This window comes from Serinus canaria, chromosome 4 (genome assembly GCF_022539315.1).
Source record: "Serinus canaria isolate serCan28SL12 chromosome 4, serCan2020, whole genome shotgun sequence".
Classification (NCBI taxonomy): Eukaryota; Metazoa; Chordata; class Aves; order Passeriformes; family Fringillidae; genus Serinus; species Serinus canaria.
The window spans coordinates 1074723-1089287 of record NC_066317.1 but is presented as its reverse complement, the minus strand read 5'-3'; the positions used below and the strand labels follow the sequence as shown (position 1 = coordinate 1089287).

The 14565-nt window shown below is 52.9% G+C and overlaps 2 protein-coding genes across 31 annotated transcripts in view; both read left to right on the top strand.

The window, feature by feature from the left end:
* The first annotated feature begins 37 nt into the window (after window positions 1-37).
* Window positions 38-6210, top strand: MRPL1 (mitochondrial ribosomal protein L1). 30 transcript variants are annotated; one of them, XM_050973955.1, is made up of 12 exons: window positions 38-363; window positions 936-1388; window positions 1546-1654; window positions 2214-2466; window positions 2662-2796; window positions 2848-2949; window positions 3001-3408; window positions 3863-3934; window positions 4130-4241; window positions 4634-4734; window positions 5152-5233; window positions 5941-6210. In XM_050973955.1, exons 2-12 carry the CDS (start codon window positions 1355-1357, stop codon window positions 6102-6104), a joined length of 1572 nt encoding a protein of 523 aa, XP_050829912.1. In that variant the 5' UTR covers window positions 38-363; window positions 936-1354; the 3' UTR covers window positions 6105-6210. The 30 variants fall into 30 exon arrangements, with proteins under 30 accessions (XP_050829912.1, XP_050829910.1, XP_050829909.1 ...); XM_050973953.1 differs by having other exon boundaries at window positions 758-1388; XM_050973959.1 differs by having other exon boundaries at window positions 39-1388; window positions 3001-3255; window positions 3358-3408.
* Window positions 6211-10679: 4469 nt separating this feature from the next.
* FRAS1 (Fraser extracellular matrix complex subunit 1) overlaps window positions 10680-14565 on the top strand; it is a 98585-nt gene continuing 94699 nt past the window's right edge. Inside the window, exons 1-2 of the mRNA XM_050973644.1 lie at window positions 10680-10761; window positions 13118-13149. Of these exons, the coding sequence (XP_050829601.1) occupies window positions 10680-10761; window positions 13118-13149 (114 nt within the window). The remainder of the gene's footprint in view (window positions 10762-13117; window positions 13150-14565) is intronic.

Below are 14565 nucleotides of genomic sequence, written 5' to 3'. Positions count from 1 at the left end.
AGGCGGCGGCGGGCGGTGCCGAGGCCGCGGCGGGGGGAGCGCGGGCACTGGCGGGGCCCTGCCGGCGATCACGGACCGGCTCCGGCGGCTCCAGCCGAGGCACGAAGGAACCCGCCGCCCCCTTTACCCCCTCCTCGTCCCATCCTTTTCCCCCTCGGTTTCACAGCCCCGGCTGTCACCGCGCTGCGGTGGGAGAAGGAAGAGTCCGCCTGGGAATCCGGGGCGAATCCGGGATTTGAGTATGCGGGCACCTGCTCGGGGTCTGACACCTTGGTTTCTCCTCCTCCAGGCACTGGGGTTTTATTGGGCGCCCAGGTGTCGGTGGCACGGATCCTCGTGGGCAGCCGGAGCAGGGAAGTGCAGGTAAAAATAAAAATAATTTTAAAAGGAGCACCAGGGAGTGTCTGAGGAAGCAACAAGCGGTTCAAGAAGTTCCTTGATGGCCGGAGAGCGGGAAGGGCCTCGGCGATGGAGCAGGGGGCATTTTAGCCGACGAGGGTTCCTTTTCCTCCCGTCGCCCTCACGCCTCCCTATGTCCATCCTTTCCCAGGAGACTGAGCCAGGTGTTGGATTTGACGAGCACAGTTTAGTTACAGCTTGTTTTACACAGCCTCCCGTGTATGGTTTAAAAATCCTTGCACATGGATCCATTGGGGAATTTTAGGCACTCTGGGACAGGCACTGATTGGGGAAGACTACGGGTTTGGAATGTTTTTAATCAAAAGCACATCACTGAGGAATAAAAACCCCCTTCAAGCATTACAGTGTGTGGCATCAATCTGAACAGCCCAGGAGATGTTTTAACAAAGTCTTTGTAAGCGGATGCTGCTCCGGGACGGTGAATTAGGATCTCTTCTCCCACCCAATCTGCAAGGGAACAGGGGTGAGATGGCAGCCACCAAATCTCTTTTTGGAATTACACTGGCTTGCAACAGGCAATGTTCTCCCACACGGACGTGGCCGAACAGGTGTCAACGCCCCCATGGCTGAGGGCCGCGGCTCTGACCGCCCTCACGAGCCTCCGCCATGTTGCTTCGCGGAAGCGGGACCAGATCGGCTCGCAGCGCTACGAGACAGCCCCGGGTTCGCCCTGAGGCCCCTCTCAGGCCGCTGAAGGAGCGAGCTGGAGGCTTTTGACCAGCCCCGGGCAATGGGTCACCTCTCCCGGGGCAGCGGGCAGGCGCCGGAACCCGCGCACCACAGGAACGGCAGGCCCGGGCGCGGCGGGTTGGGGGGACGGCGCTATGTGGCACACCGCTAAAGAGCGCCGGCCTCCCGGAACGCTTCTTCTCGGCCTCGGGGAGCGAGTTCCGCGGGGACCTGTTCCGGCGGCGGACCAGGGCGGTTCGGCAAAATGGCGGCGCCCAGCGCCCGCTGCCTGTGGCGAGGTGAGGCGGCCGCGCTGTGGGAGCCATGGGCGCTGCCCCCGCCGCTCTTCCGCGGCCCCGAGGGGCTGCAGAGGCGCGAGGGGGGCCTGTCCTGGCGGGTCGGGGGTGCGGGGCGGCGCGGCGCGTGTCTGAGGCGGTGTTTGCTTTCGCCCCGCAGCGCTGGCCCCGCGGTGCGGCTGGGTCCTCCCCGGGCTGGAGCAGCGCCTCGCCGTCCCCGCCGTGGTGAGCCCCGCCACCGCCCGGCCCTACGCGGCCGCAGCAGCCAAGTGAGTGCGGGTCCGGCGTCCCGGGAGGTGTAGGGGGGTGTTTGGGGGGTTTGGTGTCCGCAGGGCTGGTCCGACAGCCGGCTGACCCTCACAGGGGGATGTTTTCTGTGCCGATTGCACAGGGGAAGCGTGAGGCTGTGGTTTTGGGCTGTGCTTTTGCGGGGTGTAGCAGGGTTACATGTCAGCGTGAAAGCTGGTGAGCTCCTGGAGTCGGTTTCAAACCCTTCCCGTCCTTTAATTGGCTTTCCATTGTTTAATTTGCCATCTCTGTGACAACCCAGCATGGCTGGGAGAAGCAAGAGTAGACAGGAAAATGAAGTGTTCTCAAGTGCTGCAGACTCTTTACAGAGGGCTGGAGTGTCCAGTTATTATTTTAATATTCTTTTCCTCACCTGGAGACCCTCTGAAAATAGGGAGGAAAACGAGAATTAGGTGTTCGACTGAATGCAAAATGCCCCGGGAGAGGGAGGAGCAAACCTTGCTTTATAAAATCAGAGTGCTGTGAAAATAAGATAACTGGTGCCCTCACAACGTGCCTGGGTTTTTTTGTTGTTCTTAGAGCTGCCAAAAAAGATGCCAAGAGGAGCAGGCACGAGAAGGGGAAGGAGCACAAGGAGAAGCCCCTCCCCCGGAGGCGGCCGCTGATGAGCAAGCCGGTGGACGACGTGTACCTGACCTGGCTCTACAGGAGACCCTCCTACGGGCTGGAGCAGGCCGTGGGCATGCTCAAGAGGTTCCAGGAGCTGGACTTCACCCACCCCAAGCAGTTTGTCTACATCAACGTCTTCCTGGACATGGCCCTGCACAAGAAGGTGGGGTGGCACTGCTGGCACTCCTGAGGGCTTGGGGGCTGTTCAGACTGAGGGCAGCCCCTCACTTTGTTTGCCTTTTTATTTTTTTTTTTTTTTTTCATTTTTAGGGGACCAGCTCCCTGTGATGGTGTAGTTTACCCTCAGGTCTTAATTTCATTTTGTTTGCTTTAATTTTAATTTTTTTTTACTTGCCAGAAAAAAGTGGATCCTTTTTCCAGCGGTGTCGCTCTTCCCCATCGCTTTACAGATGAGGTGAACAAGGTTTTGGTGTTCACAGAGGTGGGTGAGCCTCAATTCCTTCATTTTCATGGGGTTTTGGTGCTCACAGAGGTGTGTGAGCCACAGTTCCTGGGTTTTCATGGGGTTTTGGTGCTCACAGAGGTGGGTGAGCCACAATTCCCTCATTTTCATGGGGTTTTGGTGCTCACAGAGGTGGGTGAGCCACAATTCCCTCATTTTCATGGGGTTTTGGTGCTCACAGAGGTGGGTGAGCCACAATTCCCTCATTTTCATGGGGTTTTGGTGTTCACAGAGGTGGGTGAGCCACAATTCCCTCATTTTCATGGGGTTTTGGTGCTCACAGAGGTGGGTGAGCCAGAATTCCTTCATTTTTATGGGATTTTCATGCTCACAGAGGTTGGTGAGGCAGAATTCCCTCGTTTTCATGGGGTTTTGGTGCTCACAGAGGTGGGTGAGCCACAATTCCTGGGTTTTCATGGGGTTTTGGTGCTCACAGAGATGGGTGAGCCAGAATTCCTTCATTTTCATGGGGTTTTGGTGCTCACAGAGGTGGGTGAGCCAGAATTCCTTCATTTTCATGGGGTTTTGGTGCTCACAGAGGTGGGTGAGCCAGAATTCCTTCGTTTTCATGGGGTTTTGGTGCTCACAGAGGTGGGTGAACCCCAGTTCCTGGGTTTTCATGGGGTTTTGGTGTTCACAGAGGTGGGTGAGCCAGAATTCCTTCATTTTTATGGGGTTTTCATGCTCACAGAGGTTGGTGAGGCAGAATTCCCTCGTTTTCATGGGGTCATGGGGTTTTGGTGCTCACAGAGGTGGGTGAGCCACAATTCCTGGGTTTTCATGGGGTTTTGGTGCTCACAGAGATGGGTGAGGCAGAATTCCCTAATTTTCACGGGGTTTTGGTGTTCCCAGAAGTGAGTGAGTCAGAATTCCCTCGTTTTCATGGGTTTTTGGTGTCCAGCACACTCTTGCAGCTGTGCTTTGCCAATTAATCATTTGATCTGTGTGGGATGATCCCAGAGGGCTGCCATGGGTTTATTTACTGACTCTTTGGACAGAATGTTTTTGAATTCTCTCCCTGAGCTCCAGTGGCAGCAGAGCAGCAGCAGCCTGATTGGTAGTCCAGCTGTTTTGAGTTCCTTTTTTCTCTCCACAGAATGAGCAGGAAGCTGAGGCAGCTCGAGAGCACGGGGCTGCCATCGTGGGAGGAGTTGAATTAATCAAATGGGTATATGTTTTTCTTAAGGAATTTCATAAATATTCTGATTTAAACCGGGGCCTGGAGGGAGGGGGAGAAGCCTGGTGTCCAGTGAGCTCTGGCTGGGAGGCAGCAGGCAGTGTGAGGAGTGAGAGATGTGTTTGTGTGCTTGGGCCCTTTTACAAAGCAGCTTCAGTGCAATCAGTGGGACTGTGCTCGTTGCAGATCCTGGAGGATGAAATCCAGGCTGATTTCTACGTGGCTGTCCCTGCCATAATCCCCAAGTTAATCCCCCTGAGGAACAAGCTGAGGAAGAAGTACCCCAGCACCAAGAGAAGTAAGGAGCAGATCTTGGTTACAGCTGTTACCAGTTCCTGAGGGAGCTGGAGCCCTGGGGGTTCCCCTGGAATGGGTTTTGTCAGGATGTGGAGTTTCTTTGGGTGTTAGGCTGGGACTGCAGCACTCCTCTTAGGTCGAGGGGACTTTAGGGATCCTTTTTTCCCTGCAACAGGCAAATGTGGGATAAGAACCCAGATGAATTTGGCTGCTAGGTGCCTTTATGCTTATTAATCCTGCTGAGTGGGGATGGAGGGAACACGGAGACTGTTTGTCCCATCTGTGAGACTGCAGTTTGGAGTGGTGCTTGCCTTAATTACCAGATGGAACCATCTCTTTCCTGGTGCCAACGAGCATTGCTCAGGCAGCTTCTTTGGTTGTGCTGTTGAACAGATTCCCTGGGCAGTGACATTCCCAGAATGGTGCAGTTCTTCCGAGAGTGCCACGAGTACTCGGTGGAGGACGAGAGTGTCATCAAGACAAGGATAGCCAGAGTAAGTTGTGTGCACAGCTCTTGCATTTTCTCTCCTGGGCAGAACTGTAGCATTCCAAGGGGAGGGAAAAAACCATCCTTTCAACCTGTTTCTCCAAGTTTTTGACCATTTTCTGTCAACTAACTTTTGCAAAAGTACTTGTGCATGTGTTGGTTTTTTAGGAGTTTTCAGCCCTTAAGGCTACATGTTGTTACAGAGCCCTGGGAATGTCATGTCCTGAGTGGAAATGGAGAGGACAGTGAGCAAATCAGCATTTGGATAAGGCTGTTAATGGGATTTGTCACTCCTTCCCAGGGAGCACAGACAAAGGAAACCTATCTAAAAATGTGGAATGAGCACCAACACACCAGTGCTTTCAGATCTCTTCACCTGGGCTCCAGGCATCACCGTGACTAACCTGGCACTGTCCTTTTGCAGCTGGATATGCCCACTGAGCACATCATTGCCAACCTGAAAGCAATTGTCCAGGATATCTGCACTTTCAAGCCATCCAATTTTGGTAAGCTTTGTTCAGGCTGCAGCAAACCCACGTGGGAGATGGGTGTTCTTTCCTGGGTTGTCATGCAGTTACCTTGCTGCTCTCCAAGCATCTCTAGAATTCCTGCTCCTACAAGGGAAAAGTTGATTCTTTCCTTTTTTTTTTTTAAATTTTAATTCCTTAGCAAAAGGAATCATAAGGTCATGTATAAGCAGAGGGCATCTGCTTAGCTGGAGAGGAAATGGTGATTCATGAAATAATTTTGTGGAAGGAGCTTTGTGTAAGCTAAAAATCCATTTTTTTTGGTGTTGATACTTGCTTCATATCTGCCAGAAGAATGATCTTGCCTCTCTGCCAGTGATGCTGCTCACAGTAGCTGCAGAGACCAGACCATAAAAAGCCAAGTACACGTGCCTTGAGGAGCCCAAATAAAAACAATAAGGGGTTGCCTGACTTGAAATATAGAGTAGATGCAGAAAGGGGTGCTTTGGTTTGTTTTTTTAAATGAATTTAAATCATGTACATCAGCCCAGTTGAGTGAGGATTAGCTTTTCTGCTCTGAGCAGCTTTTCTACTGATTTGAGTAGAAGCAGCAGGCAGGAGTGTCCAGCCTGATGCTGGTGGTGTCATTTTACTGCCTTGGTGGCAAACATTTTCTGGGAGCAGTCAGCCTGGAGCCCTGGCCAGGGGTGGAGTGACCAGCTGGCTGGTGCCCTTTGTGTTCCCAGATCCCATTGTGCAGAGGCTGGTTATCAGATCCTCCACCAGTGAAGGCCTGCTGCTGAACCTCGACGGCATCCTCCCTCAGGTGGAGAGGGCAGAAGAGAAGGAGCAAGGAGATGCAGCTGATGAGGATCAGCAAAAACCTGCCCAGGAATCAGTCAGTACCTGATGTCTTTGCCTTGTGGGCCTGGTGCCCGAGCTGGGGAAGCCGATGTCAAGTGTCACTCAAATCATGCTCTGTGAGAAGGAAAAATAAATGCAGCTTGTGGATTTCATGTCTCAGCTGGGTGTAACGTTGTCACGAGCAGGAGCCTGTTGTCAGAACCGAGCAAATGTGTTTTCCTTAAGGAAGAATGGGATGTGTTTTGTGGGAGGGAGCGAGCTTGCAGCTTGCTCCGATGTTTTCAGGGATACCAGCTGGAGCCCCGGCTCTTTCCCGGTGTTTGTCGCTTTCCTTCCAGGAGGTGGCGCTCGCGCCCTTCCCTCCTGTGTAGACCTTGGAATTTCCTGGAATTTCTGCTGGGCTGGTTTTTTTTGGTGGGGGGCTCTGTTGCTGAACATGTGTTCATAAAGCTGCACCCCGAAATGTAAGATGGTCCCAGAAAGGATTGGCTGTTTGCCACAGGGATGAGCTGGTCCAAATCTGGGAAGGTTTAAATCATTGCTATTACTGGAGGTAGGCCTCCTTTTTCCAAGGAATCTGGCTGCATGGGGATTCTTTTAGCTCCCATCAGAAGCATTTGGCTGCTGTCAGTCAGGGTGACCAATTCCTGCCAGGCCACGCTGATTATTTATGCTTGTGTGGGGTTCTTTGCTCAGGGATTGATCCAAAAATTCCCTTTGAGGTGTGCATAGGAAGGTTTCACACTGACTTAATAGACGTTGCATGTTGTAAATGGGAAAAGCAATGCCAGTGCACTGGGATATCTTTATTTCCAAGGCATTGCACATGCAAGGGGTATTATGAGCATTCCAGTGGTTGTGTGTTGTTTGTGGCCCAGAAGGAGCAATTGGAATGTGAGTGACCTGTTGGTGAAGAAAAGCAAAGCCTGTGGTATTACCTGCATAGATTTCTTTGTGTTTTCCCTGATCTCTTGGCTTGCTTCCAAGACTTCACTGTCCATTTTGGGAAAAGATAGGCCTGCCCTCTTTGATGGGTGGATTTAAAAAAAAAAAAAAAAAATGTGATGCATAAGCATAAATGCACAGGTGAGCTTAAATCAGAAGCTCTCAGACTGCTGAGTGTGCTCTCAGAGAATAAAAGCATAGAATAACAAAGGTTCCTGCAGGGATCTGCGCTTGGAAATCCCAGAGCTGTGGGGACACAGGAAATCTGGGCCTCTGGAGGTCAGGTGGGCAAAAGAGGCAGCTGGTGGGCTCAGCAAGTTTTCAGGTTTAGTTCTGAACTGGTGCTACTGATTGCTGAAGGAATCATGCCCCTGGCCTGTGCAAGCTGTTGAGTGCCTTGGGACTTCTTTTTATCCTGGAGTGCTGGATTGGCACAGGGAGGGGAGAGATGGAAGGGAGGAAGACAGCAGGAGATGGTTCCTCTTTAATGAGCTTAGCACCCGGACATGCAGAGTGGGATTTGTACTGGTGGCTCTCGGGCCAGCATGCCTTAGAAATCCCTTTAATTGTCACACTGAGCATGACTGCAGTGGCCCTGCTGGCTTCTGGAAGTGACTGTGGGATGGGGAGAGGCAGTGCTGCAGCACCCTTAGCCCTGCAGATGATGTATGATGGCTTTCAGGTTTGTTTGATCTGGAGCTGCTGTTGGTTTAGCTAAGGAGGATGGCTGGGGCTCACGCTGAGTGAGACTCACAGAAACATTTGCCCAAAGAAGGAAGAAGTTCTCCTGGGAGCCTGTGTGCAGTTGTGGGGAGTGCAGGGCTTAGGCTGGCACTCAGCCTTAACCTGGACTTGTAGGGGAATTCGTGGCACTCCAAAAACCTGGAATCCCTGTGGGTCAAGCTGAGTTCATGGGGCTTGTGCTGGGAGTTGTGCCACAGCTGGAGGAGCAGGGCAGGGATGGTACAGCTGCCACCAGGGGTGACAGGTTTTTAGTGCTGTGATGGGTGTTCTGAGAGATTAAATATGATTTTATTATCCATGTTCTGCAATGCCACTGGTCTTGCCAGACTCTGGGAGAGAGGCTAATGCTGTAGCCAAAAATCTGTCCATGTGGGAATACTTGGATTGACTGAAATAGGACAGAGGAGGGGGAAAAAGCTTTTGAGGCTGGCTAAAAACACTGTTAGGGATAAACATAATTCTTCTCCAAGCAGTTATTTCTGTCAGTACCTCAGCTTGCAGGTGTCTAGAGGCTTCATTCCACCAGGACACGAAGGGAGACTTGTCAGTGTGTCACCTGCTTGGAAAAAAAGAGGAAAATGCCAGTCTTCCCAAATTGCCAGGTACTGGGAGATGTGCTGGGTGAAGGTGACACATGGTGACACTGCCATGCCACGTTGTTTTTGTGGGCTAAACTCATGGATTTTAAAAAGGCTTATTAAGAGAATGGTAAAAAAGCCAGTTAAAAGCTGGGAAAATATTTTACTGCCAGGGGTTCTGGTAGTAGGGAATGCACATGAAAACTCCTTCAGTTGCCAGCGATGGATCCTTTTCAGAGCCATGTGTGTCCAGCTGTTCTGTGGAAGCCTGAGCCAGCACATGCCCAGCTCTCCAGGAACACAAGGTATGTCTGGCTCCAGTCTCTTCAGCCAGGGATTTGCCAGGTGGAGGAATGGCTCTTTGACACCAGCTTGCAGAAAACTGACCTCTGCCTAGAGGTTTGATACAAGGGAGGCTCAAAGTGGTTTACTTCTTACAACCCCAGTGACCTTTTGTGCCAGTATTTCAAAGTTCTGTGGCAGCAGCTGACAGCTGCATCAGTGCCTTGCAAGTTGCACCCTTCAAGCTTTCAGCCTTTGAGCTATCTCATATTTCTCCTGAGAGAGTCTGAAGCTTATTTTATAATTTCATTTGCTGCTAATCTGGAGGTAGACTCAAGACAGAAATGCTGCTTTGGTGTTAAAATAGGATGTGAAGGTCAAAACTTTACCTGTCTTTGAATTTCAGAAAATTTCAGTGCAAAACTTGAGAAATGCTGCCACTGAGTGTTTGCTAGAGGGAAAATCTGAAAAATTATTTAAGTTATGGGTCTGAAGTTCTCCTGATTTTTAACAGGGTCTTTGGGGCAGTGTTCTGGGAACAGCAGGAAGGAAGGTAGGAGAAACAGGGAGGAGGAGGCTGCAGCTGTGCTAGGGAAACAAACTGTAAAAGCCTAAAGAACAGCAGCAGGAAGATGAACCACACAAATGGGTAAAAGATGGACTGGACACATTTATATGAAATTATTGACCCCCTCTGTGTGCCTGGCTTTAATTGTTTTCACCTGTTCTATATGAAGTTATTGAACCCTCTGGGTGCTTGATTTAATTATTTGCACCTGTTCTTTCTTGCTGGTGTTTCTTTGAGTTTGGTCAAGTTGTCCAGAGTTTCACCTGAGCAATTAGAAGGGACTTGAGGCTTGTGTGCCTTTTTATTTTTTTTTTGCTGTGGGAATTCCAGCACAGTGATTAAAGGCATACAGCCCTGAGGAGGGAAAAAAACCCCAAAAAATCATTAGGAAGTGAATCAAAACTGAGCAGATGGAGTTAGCACGGGGAATTGTTATCAAATTGAGCTGCCATGGTTGCATTTAATCAGGCAAGCAGGAGATGAAGGCAGCAACAGCCCAGCCCTGTGCTGTGTGGGAACTGGGGTACTGCTGTGAAGCAGGAATGCTGAGATTGGCAGGGAAAAAAAAAAACATTTCATTCACAGACTAGTAAAAATAAACTCACTTTCTGAGTTCATTTTAATTGGGGGCTTGGAATGGCTGTAGCTTCAAATTGGGGCTGTTTTTCTTTATCCTGTGACTTGTAGGAGCCCAACTTTCCTTTGGAAACGTTGGCTCTGGGATGTGTTGAGTGTGCAGTGCTGGAGGGGTGACACGGGAAGCTTTTCTTGAATGGACCTGGTACTCTGTGTGTGTCTAAGTGCTTAAAGCAAGACAACACTGTGAGGGCAGCAGCTGAACTTGAGTTTCTTTTGGGTTTTTTTCTTTTTTGGTTTGGTTTTTTTTTTTAGTTTGAGTGCTGGATGAATGATTGCTAGCCTTTGAGTCTTTAACTCTAGAAAGGAAGAGCGAAGCAGCAGCCGTGCCAAGAAGAAATGCATATGGAAATAGACCAGGCTTTGATATTTCTTGTTATAATCCTACTACCCAAACTGACACCCAAAACACAACAAATTAGAAGCTTCCAAGCCCGGCCAGAGGCTGACCTGTCCCTCCCAGCCACCGGGATGGATCAAGTCACGGGGGTCAGGTCCAACACAAGCACTTTTGCTTTGCCTGATCCCGGCACTGCTGCGGCTCGGACGGGCTGCGGGGTTACCGGCGGCCGCTCCATCCCCAGGTAACCGGTGTGGGGGGGGAGGAGAAGCCAGAATCCTCTGGTCCCCCGGAGCGAAGTGCCGGGGAGTAGGAGGGGGAGAAGGAGGAGGAGGAGAGGCTCCGGTGCCGGGAGGAAGGAGGGCGCAGCGCTGCCCGGGGCGGGGCGGGGGGCGGGCGGGCTGCGGCGCGGAGCTGCCCCTTTGTCTGCGGGCGAAGTTTGGCGGCGGGGCGGGGGCCGAGGCGCTGCCCCGGCACCTGCCGCGGGCCCGGCGGGCACTCCCGGCTCGCTGCTCGCCGCCAGGGGCCATGGGCGCCCCGAGCGCCGCCGGGGCCACCGCGCTGCTGCTGCCGCTGCTGCTCCGCGCCGCGCTGGCCGATGCCGCCTCAGGTGAGTCCCAGCGCCGGGCGCGTCCCCGTCCCGCGGGCGGGGGATCCCTGAGGGCAAAGCCGGCTCCGGGGCGCCTTTTCCGCTGGCATACGGGACGGCTGTGCCTCCCTGCCTCCCTCGTCGCGCTGCCGGCCCGGGCGGGGGTCCGCCTCCGCCCCCCGCCATTTTGGCGGCTTCTCCACAGGCGAGGTGAGGGGCAGCGGGGCGAAGCCGTGCCCGGCCGGCGGGCACGGAGGAACGCCGGTCCCGCTCCGGGCATCGCCGGGCCGCCCCTCACGGCGGGCGGGCGGGAAGGCAGCGGCGCTCGGCCGTGGCCAGGTGAGGGGAGCTGCCCCGGCTCGGCGTGTGGGGCTGGAGCGGGGCGAGCCCGCAGCGCGGAGGGGCCGGCGCGGGCAGCGGCAGCCGCAGCCCTCAGGCAGCCCGCGGGTGGCGGCGGCCGTGCGGAGCGCTCGGGAATGCGGCCATGGAGCCGGGCAGGGCCGGGAAGGCGTGAGGGGAGCCGGCAGCAGCCAGGCTCCGCTCCTGGCGTTGGCAGGAGGCGGCTGGAGCCAACTTGGGAGCGCTCGGAGAGGCACTCCGGGGCTGGTGTCGGTGTGCTGGGCGGACTCGTGGCCAGCGAGGTTGTGCCGTGCCGATGTCTGGAGTTCGGGAGCGCGGGTTGGATGCGTTCGTGCTCCTGGGGGGTTTTCCAGCCTGCCCTTCGGCCGTAGGGTGTTGGTTTCTGAAGTGGCAGTCTCCCCGAGTCCTGCTCCCACCGTGATTCCCGAGTTTGAGTGCAGCTATTCCATGTGAATAGCGGCGGTTCCAATCCGCGATGTGCGTGCGAGCCCAGGCGCTGCTAGGTGCGGGTTTGGAAATGTGCTACCCTGTGTTAACTCCTTGGGTAGCACTCCGACAGACTTGACTTGTGCCAAAAATAAAAGCTCTCAGACCGGAATATTACACTACCAACAACCCGCATTCAACACGTCCCCCACAGAAACAGCACACCAATAACTCTAGGGGTTTCTTCTTTGGGTGCTTCGGTATGTGCAAGTCATAATTTGCAGAACGCTTTTCAGGTGTGCTTTGCAACAGGTGGGGATCGCACCTGGGGCTTCGAGTGTCGTGGAAAATCAGGGCATTGTTGCCTAGCAACCTTAATTAATTAATGTGTGTGTAGTGCGTTTGGCTCACCCGTAATTGGGGACAAAAGTAAAATTTATTTGTAACTAAGGATCGTCCAAGTCCTGCGGAGCTGGGTTGTATCTTAGTCTCCCGTGGTAACTTGTGAAGGAGGGAGCTGTGTCTTTGCCCTCCGTGGGAGAGAAGGATCAGACTTTGTGAGTTTGCTTTCTGCTCCTACCTGGTCTCTGTTCCCTGCTCTGGCCCCGGAGGGGATGAGCACACTGGTATTTTAAGGAACTATAGCTGTCAGTGAGCTAAAACTGGAAGGCAGCCGGCCCTGGAGGGGTAAAACAGATGGGTTGTACTGGTCTTAGCTAGCTGATATTATATTAAATTTTTGGGGTTCCCCCCATGCCTTCCAATAAGGTGTGACCTTGCATTTTGCACTGAATTTTGAGGTGGAGCTGGATGATGAACCTTGAAATTAGATTCTTTTGTCAGAAGGACAGCTATTTGCTGAATCTGAGAGAAGTGTGGCTGGGCTCCTGTGGCTCATCTTGGCATGGCAAGATAATTCCCGGTGGTGCCTCCACAGCCACTTGCAGCCAAGCTGAAGGAGGAGCTTTTGATTCCAAGAAGTGTAGCTCTGAGGCTTTCTGTACAGATTGGTCTAATCTGCATTTCTCAGGGAACTCCACTCTTTGACAGGGAAATTCTGACTTTTCTGGGTGGTCCCTCGAGGCAGCCTCTCCGTGGTCTCTTTCCCTTTCATCCTGGAGCTCCTCGGGGTGTGCATTCTCCTCATGCTTTTGGGAGACAGATCATGTGCAGTTGCTCCAGGGCGACCATTTCCCAAAAACCGATAGAAGAGCTGTCATTCAGCTTATTCCTGGTTTTTCTTCCTCACCTTTTAATTGATTGTTGGGGTGGAATGTGTGAATATATTGGGCGTGCCACTGCCCCTGTCCCTGGCTGGGAGAAGCCAGGACAGCTGGAGCAGGAGGAGCCCTGTGAGCCTCCTGTTGTCCATGCAGGGGCGATTTAGGAGTGGGGATTCACACTGGCTCTTTTCACTGTTATTCTGGCAGGTCCCCTCTGTTCTCCCTGCCTTTTTGAGCCTGCCAGAGGTCCTGTCCCTTACCCAGAGGTTGCCCAGCTGCCCCAAAACTGCATTTTTTTGGCTCATTGGAGGATGTGCTGCTGCTCTTACTCACTCCTAACCTGGTTTCTTTTTGTTCTGGTCCCTCAGGTGCCTGTGTCTCCAGTGGCTCCTTATTTGAGGTAGGTGAGCTCAAACGTGTTCCCCCCCAGCTGGTCACGGTGAGTCTGGTGTATCCTGAGTGATCCTGACCAACCCAACGCATTTTCTCTTCTGCTGCCTCTAGAAATGTAATCCGTGAGTGGCTCGGTAGGAGAGTCACACTTTTTAAGTATTCATGAGCAGTTTTGCTCGGTAACACTTGTCTGCCTTGCTCTGGTACTCTGGGCTAAAAGGAGGTGCCTGAGCCACTCCGTGTCTCTGGAATGTTTCTAAGTGTGTTTGCTCCTCTTCCTGGTGCACTGGGGAGGGTCCTGTAGCGCCTTTTTGTGGTGTTTTAAACGATGGTTGGAAACACTGTTTCCTTTCAGTGTCTGGTTAGGATTTTTGTCCGTGTCTGGCGCAGAGGAGGTCAGGATGATGGAGGGGTGGAGCACCTCTTCCATGGGGAAAGGCTGAGAGAATTGGGATTGTCCAGCCTGGAGAGAAGCCTTGGGGTGACCCTTTATCTGAAGGGAACATAAGAGAGATGGAGAGAGGCTGTTTCAAAGGGATGGGGTGACAGGACTAAGGGGTATGAATGGATTCAAACCAACAGGGAGGGTAGGTTCAGAGTGGATATCAGAAAGGAATTCTTAGCTGTGAGGGGGTGAGGCCCTGGCACAGGCTGCCCACAGAAGCTGTGGTTTCCCCTGGATGCCTGGAAGTGTCCAAGGCCAGGAGCTTGGAGCACCCTGGAATTGGAGAAGGCGTCCCTGCCCATGGCAGGTATGGCACTGGATGGGCTGTAGGTGCCTGCCAAGCCATTGTGTGATGGCCACGTGGAAGTGGCTGTAGGTGAGCTGCTCCTGGCTGGTTGTGGGAATGCTGTTTGCTGCAGGAGCCTCTGAGGTCACCTGGAAAACCCTTGGTGCATAAATGCAACCTTTAAGTGCAGCTGTGCAGGCACTGCAGGGTTGCTGGAATGGTTAAGGCTGCACAAGTCCTGCCTCTTGCCTCACTGACTTAGCTCCTTGTACACCCAGGGTCAGCTGGTGTTTGTGGCTTTGCTCCGAGGGAAAGCACCTCCCTGAGCGTGATTCCCAGCTGAGCTGCTTGGTGTTCCTCCCTCTGGCTTCTCCTGTCAGCACATTATCAGCTCCCTTTACTTAGAAAGAGGAAAATCCACTTTATTTTTTCTTAGCTGCAGGCCATGAGGAGACACACTGATGTCTCTCTGGAAGTCAGGGTGTGTGGGAGGTGTGCAGCAAATCCAAAAGGCTGGAGTCTTTCTGCCAGCTGGTTTGTGCCAAGAGGAGGGAGAGAGGGGAGGGGAAGGACAGGGCTGTGCCTTGAGGTGGTTTGAATGGGGAGTGTGACTTGAAAAATGAGTTTGTGTCTGGTGGAGGTTACAGAAGGACAAGTCCAGCTGAGCATCATCCGTTGCCATTCTGTTCTCT